General features: G+C 50.0%; 3 protein-coding genes across 3 annotated transcripts; 1 reads left to right on the plus strand and 2 right to left on the minus strand.

Moving 5' to 3' along the window:
- Positions 1-338: 338 nt before the first annotated feature.
- Positions 339-1,021, minus strand: LOC113566193. Its single transcript, XM_026990721.1, has one exon. The coding sequence runs from the start codon at positions 1,019-1,021 to the stop codon at positions 476-478; it is 546 nt and encodes a 181-aa protein (XP_026846522.1). The 3' UTR covers positions 339-475.
- Positions 1,022-1,047: 26 nt separating this feature from the next.
- On the plus strand, positions 1,048-2,183 carry LOC6597428 (protein singles bar). Its single transcript, XM_026990701.1, has 3 exons — positions 1,048-1,831; positions 1,903-2,043; positions 2,106-2,183. Exons 1-3 carry the CDS (start codon positions 1,520-1,522, stop codon positions 2,181-2,183), a joined length of 531 nt encoding a protein of 176 aa, XP_026846502.1. The 5' UTR covers positions 1,048-1,519.
- Positions 2,184-2,266: 83 nt separating this feature from the next.
- LOC6597429 (anoctamin-10) lies at positions 2,267-5,268 on the minus strand. Its single transcript, XM_002022435.2, has 8 exons — positions 4,783-5,268; positions 4,567-4,703; positions 4,391-4,497; positions 4,053-4,323; positions 3,770-3,982; positions 2,739-3,715; positions 2,493-2,669; positions 2,267-2,428 (listed from the first exon to the last, which is right to left on the minus strand). Exons 1-8 carry the CDS (start codon positions 4,802-4,804, stop codon positions 2,395-2,397), a joined length of 1,938 nt encoding a protein of 645 aa, XP_002022471.2. The 5' UTR covers positions 4,805-5,268; the 3' UTR covers positions 2,267-2,394.
- Positions 5,269-6,002: the final 734 nt, after the last annotated feature.

Raw genomic sequence — 6,002 nt, forward strand, 5'->3', positions numbered from 1 at the left:
ATTACACTAATCGCTGGCGATGCCATGCCGAGACGTTTGTACCCCGCCTCCACACACGGCACGATCTGAGAGCAGAAGATTTCGAGTATGCACATTCCGAGCGATGGAGATGGGATGGGATGGAATAGAATGGAGCACAACAGAATAGAGTAGCGTGCAAACCACATAAATAAATTCTATGCCAGAAATACTTTAAGTCTAGTGTCCAGCGTGGCGCCAGGCACCGTTGCATGGACTGCTTTGACTGCTTGACGAATTTCCATTGGATTGACTGCTTGAACTGCCAAACGAGAATATCTGCACACAAAGAGAGAGAAAAAAAGCAACACCAAGCACTGTTTGTTGGGGAGGGGGTGCGGTGTTTATTTTCTTTAAAAAATGTGCAAGCCAAAAGTTTTATAAACGTTAATGTCCGTTGCGTTCTGTTCCTGCCTCTGCTGCAAGTCGTCCCACCCAGTCGCCTCCGCCTCTTCTCTTATAGCGAATCAATGCTGGATTTCTTCTTGCTCATGCCAAACCACTCCATCCAGGTCTTCTTGCGCCCAGAAGCGGAGGCGGTACTAGCTGTTGTGGGAACTTCGCCGTCTACTGGAGCAACAGCACTGGTGACGGGCGCGGCGTTAGGGGGCTCCTGCACCTGCAGCGTGGTTGCGAAACTGTTGGCCATCATGCTGTTCACGCTGGTGATCGTCGACAGGGTCTTGGAGGGTCGACCGGTGGCTGCAAAGCTGGCTGCCAACGCTATGGCCATGGCGGCGGGCGACTGCGCGGTATGCACTACCTGTGTGAGGGCCGCCGCCGCCGCCGCCGACGTCGTCGTCGTCGGCATCTCTGGTGCTGGTTCTGGTGCCGCTGCTGGTATGGGTGGCACCTGTTCTGCCACCTTGTCATCGGTCGGCACCTCTGCGACCTGTCCTACCGGAGCTCCCTCCACGCCGGCCACACTGGGCACTGGTGTGGGACCTCTGTTCCTGTTGCGCTTGTTGCGCCGGAACGGTTTGCTGATGAAAGGCAGGCACATGGTGCTACCGGAGTACTAACAATTTGCAACAGAAATAACGTGTATATTAAATTTTGAATTTTGGGGATTTAGGCCGAGAATTTTGCTGTGACTAAATAGTCAACGAGATGATAACAGACTGACAACTGACTGAGCGCATTCCCTCGAATCACTCGGACCCACACACCTGACCTGACCGGACCGATGCCAGGATTGCGCCTACTGCGATTTCATACACACAGTGGTTCGAACAGAGCTCTCAAAGAGATGCAGAAGCAGACGCAGACATGCAGCGCAGACGCATAGGCACTACTGGTACCACTGTGCGCTTGCGCCGCTTGGGGCATGCAGGAGAGCGGCTGCCGCCAGATGTGTCTAATTATAGACGACCCCAGGCCTAGGCGCAGACTCACCCCTTGTGGCATTGTCGTGTGGTAGAGTCTGTTCTGTTCTGTTCGGTTCGGAGAACAGTTGGAAATAGGCTCGCGGCAAAGGAGCAGCACAGCACCTACGTACACAATGTCTTCGTTTGGAATGCGTGGCATGAGTCAGCCGCTGGGCATCAGGATCTGCTGCTGTCGCGTCTGTACGTGCATCAACTTTGGCTTTGTGCTGTCGCGGGTGGGTCTGCTCAAGCTGATGCAACTGGGCCTGGCCATGCTCTGCGAGGGCCTCCTGATACGCTATGGTGTGCCCTATGCCGATTCCATTGGCCAGGCGCTCACCAGCTTTCTGGCCACCACAGGACACTGCTTCACCACGACGGGCATACTGCTCCTGTGCTATGGATTCTCGGAGAAGTCATACGGCCTCATTCGACAATCACTGTTTGTGAGTAGTTCTCCCTCTAGATCCTCCCTCCCCCCTCAAGCTTTGCAGATGCTTTGATGTTTTTTTTTCAGGAGACCCTGTTCAATGGCCTTGCAGCCTGCATGTACTTCAGCTCCTCCAGCTACATGGGATTCGCGTGCGTTGTGTGGCTGCATCCGCAGTTCTTGGTGCGTCCCGGCTTCTGGGCATATCCGGCCATGACCGCCTGCTATGTGAGTGTGGATCTAAAAGCGTTAAATGCCTTCCAATCTTGATTCCTGTTTGCTTGTTTCAGTACATGGGCTATGCGGCGGGACTGCTGCATGCAATCGATGCCTTTCTGGCCTTCAAGCACTTTAGGGGAGCGCGCTAAAGGGCGCTAGAATCTGATATGGGGGTTTGAGATTAAAGCATTTATATTTTCTAAGGCACACTTTTCCTTCGGTTAGAGTTTTCACATTAAAATCGCATAAAACGTATAAATATAATAACTTTTAAAATGGACCTGGTTCTAATAGCACCAACAACTGGAACTGGAGATTGGGGTTTGGAGATTGCAGATTAGAGGAGTGGGAGAGTGGATCCTAGGACATCTTATTAGTCTCCGCCTTGAATTTTCTGCAAGCAAATGGAAACAATGAATGGAGGAAGGGCAGGGATGCCACGGCAGGGATGCACTCACTTGAGTTGCTTGAGGGCCTGGCTGGTCTCAAAGTCCGCTTTCAGCAGACCAATTCGCACCCAGCGCGGACGCTCGTGGATAACCTTGTGGATGACGAACTTGAGGCCCAGCAGCAGATGCTCAAAGATGACAAACGACAGCTCCGGCACCGTGGGCAGCCAGTGCGAGAAGAATTCTCTGCGGAAGGAAGAAGTAATTGTATTTTAGGACTTAAAACGAAAGCCTCGCTTTCGCCCGCTCACTCACTTGACATTCGGCTGGAGGAAGAGCAGACCGCAGTTGCTCAGAAGCGACATGACGGACAGCAGCTCGAAGGCCAGCTGCCAGGCGCCAATGTTCTTGGCCCTGCGGGCGAACGGACGCTTGAAGATGTTGCAAAGCTTGAACATGTCGATGTGGACGGCAAACACGTTGTTGATGAGCGCCCCGATGGCGGCGAAGGGGGCCACGGCGGCAAAGAGTACAACGAACCCGAACTGTATGCACACCTGCAGGTAGTCCTCGTATGTGGAATGGTAGGCATCCAGGCCGGACTCGTAGAACGACTGCTCGTACCGGGGCTGATCGCTGATATTGTCCAGCTTCTCCTCCTCGGTCACGGTGTCGCGATGGCGAAACTTGGCATACTTCTGCCGGAGCACAGCCATCAGCGGGATGCCGATCTCCTGGGCAATGCACAGCAGCTGGAATATGAGTAGCTGCATCATCAGCTGGTACTTCAGTTGCTTGAGGTCCTGCAGGACGAAGGCGATGTAGAACTGGGAGAAGAAGTTGTTGACGATCTCGAAGAGCATCAGCTTGTTGACCCGATGCCGGTCGTACTGCGAGCGGGTGCGATGGTTCTCCAGCTTTGTGAGGAATGTGGCCAACTTCTCGTACGCCCACGAGAAGATGGCTATCAGAATGGACTGCACAATGACCGGCACGTACAGCAGCCACGAGTCTGCGCCAAAATCGGCCAGCACCTCGGCCTCGATCTGGAACTGGTAGAGGGCGAACCAGCCGGCCGCCACCACACAGACGAGCACCACCGGATACGAAATGCAGTACATTTGCAGGTACGTGTAGCGCATCGGGTAATGCAGTGTCATTTTGCCGGTGATCGGATCGGGCTTTAGCTGGCCCTGGTAGGCGGAGCGCGGCTTGTCCAGGCTGCTCATCTCGATGGTGCCCCATCGGTACGAGTAGCCAGCACATTTGCGCTTCCACAGCTCCAGGAAGATCTGCAACGGAATAGCTTTAAGGCTATGCTTATACATAGTCCTGAAGGGACTCACAGTTGTCCAGACCACATAGAAACTGCACACAATCGAGAGATTCAGGTCGAATAGGTACTGCAGTATGCCAAAGACAGCGGGAAAGATCAGGGCCTTCGTGTAGAACTCAATGAAACCGAAGTAGAGGCCAATGCTGGAGCCAAAATAGTTGCGGATGTCCTCTATGGGTAGATGGGAGCGCTTTAGATTCCAGTTGAAGCGATCCAGATAGAGCTGCAGGAGGAACAGAGCCAGCAGGAGAGTCAACAAATGCTCTGACCTGCAGATCACGGAAGTCACTCACAATATCGTGCAGGGGAAACATGTCCTCGATGTAGCCCTTCTGTATGTAGGACTTGATCGCTGGCTTGATCACATCCTTGATCAGAACGGGGATCTCACAGTAGCGCAGTATTTGATCCTTGCCCATGCCGGGCAGCAGGAAGTCGGAAATGCACCCATTGTTGAACTTTTGCATGCTGCCCGTGGTGGTCTTCTTCTCCAGCTCGGCCACATCGGCCAGCCGCAACAAGGTGTCCAAACTGGCCGACAAATACAGATACTTTTCGGTTTTTCTAGAGAAAAGAAATGTCAATGACCAACAAAGTACTATAATGTATAGGGAGGCACACTGGCACACACCCTACAGTTTCCAGAGTGGTCTGTATGCCAAATTCCTTGATGATCTTCTCCACATCCTGGCAGTGGCGCAGCTTGGCCTTCTCCGTGAATATTATGACTATTTGCGTCTGTAAGAGAGAGAGAGAGAGCCTTTTTTCATTAGGAATTCTCAGGCTCATGCTCATCCCACCACTGACCTTGTCGAAGGGTTCGTCCACGTCGGTGTCGTCATCTCCCTGAAGGGTGCGCTGCCTTTGCAGGGCCTCAAGCTTCAGACTGCGCTGGCGGCGAAACAATTGGTTTTCAATGATGTTACGGGTGCGTGGTCCTGGACCTGGCCAACAGAACAGCAGAAGAAAAAGTGCTTGCATTCGCTTATACTTTTATGATTATTTGCATTGCCCTGTACTCACTCTTGGCATCTTCAGACATCATTTATTATCTATGATGATAATGGGTGAGTGGCAGCCAGACACGTCAGTCGTTGCCTCTGGGTCGCTGCGGTACTAATAACAATGCCGAAAGCCACAAGAATATTTTGCTACAGTGGCATGAGTAAGTGCCAGGAAAGTGTGCGGACTGTGGCTGTGGCTGTGTCTGTGCCACTCCTCTATTCGTCTCGCTGGCCCTGTAGTTGTGTGTTTGTGTGGATGTTTTCGCTTGCGCCAATGCCAAAATACCAATTTAATAATGCCAGAATATGTATTTCTGTGCTGTGCTGTGCCACAACAGCAGAAACAGAAACAATCTTGCACTGGCTTTTGCCGGTTCTGCTTTGTTTGTTTTTGTTGTTGTTCGTTCTTCTGCTGGCGTGGACGGATGGCGGGCCGGAGCATCGCATCTCTCAGGTGTGTGACGTCACTTCACCCGGTGTGCTATCGAATTGGATTAGCATCAAAAAAAAAAATGCCAGTCATAATTGACTTAATTATCAAGTTGATTTATTTATTCAATTATTCAATATTCATTTGTTCAATAATTCCCTCTTTGCCGCCCTCATCAGTGTGACCAGTGAAAGAATTATACGGTCTGACCCTCAGAAATATACCGAAATAGACCTCTATTTCAAAATATACCGATGAAAAAGCAAACTTAGCCCCCTCTTTTTAAACAAGTGAGCAACTTGAGTTAAGCCGCGGAAAATATTTCTGTTTGTCTATTCTTCTTGTAGATGCATCCTATTCTTTCTCATATTATTTTTCTATATATATCTCATATCTCTTCAAATTTTCGTGGCCGACAATTGGCTAATCTTTTCCTTTCAATGATCAGAAATCAAATTCCTCAATTTGGATATTCGGTTTGGTATTACTCGCTATTACTATTAATTTCTCATATTGACATGTTTTTCACCTATTTATGCATATTATTAGTTTCCTGCATATACATATATCTCTATACCGATTCCCATTCTTGGTCTCTGTAAGAATAAACTGCAAAATTTCGTTAAGATGTCTTTACAACAGAGATTGACTATTTTCTACATTCAGTGGATCCAGGGGTGATAAACATATCTTGAAATCTGTATTATCATTTTCCCAAGGGTATGTAGCACTGTGTCCTTGCATAGTTGCGCGCCAAATTTGAATTGTTTGAAAGTGACAAGTTTTTGAATAAAATCCAGTGGAATAAA

Source organism: Drosophila persimilis, unplaced genomic scaffold, assembly GCF_003286085.1.
Source record: "Drosophila persimilis strain 14011-0111.01,24,50 unplaced genomic scaffold, DperRS2 tig00000606-arrow-arrow-pilon, whole genome shotgun sequence".
In the NCBI taxonomy this organism is placed as follows: Eukaryota; Metazoa; Arthropoda; class Insecta; order Diptera; family Drosophilidae; genus Drosophila; species Drosophila persimilis.

Bases quoted from the DNA above. Each gene is read 5' to 3' on its own strand.
- LOC113566193 (XM_026990721.1), bottom strand. From the start codon at position 1,021: ATGTGCCTGCCTTTCATCAGCAAACCGTTCCGGCGCAACAAGCGCAAC.
- LOC6597428 (XM_026990701.1), top strand. From the start codon at position 1,520: ATGTCTTCGTTTGGAATGCGTGGCATGAGTCAGCCGCTGGGCATCAGG. The intron at 1,832-1,902 runs GTGAGTAGTTCT...TTTTTTTTTCAG, and splicing joins TCATTCGACAATCACTGTTT to GAGACCCTGTTCAATGGCCT. The intron at 2,044-2,105 runs GTGAGTGTGGAT...TGCTTGTTTCAG, and splicing joins CGGCCATGACCGCCTGCTAT to TACATGGGCTATGCGGCGGG.
- LOC6597429 (XM_002022435.2), bottom strand. From the start codon at position 4,804: ATGATGTCTGAAGATGCCAAGA. The intron at 4,704-4,782 runs GTGAGTACAGGG...TCTGTTGGCCAG, and splicing joins GATGTCTGAAGATGCCAAGA to GTCCAGGACCACGCACCCGT. The intron at 3,983-4,052 runs GTGAGTGACTTC...TTCCTCCTGCAG, and splicing joins TGTTTCCCCTGCACGATATT to CTCTATCTGGATCGCTTCAA.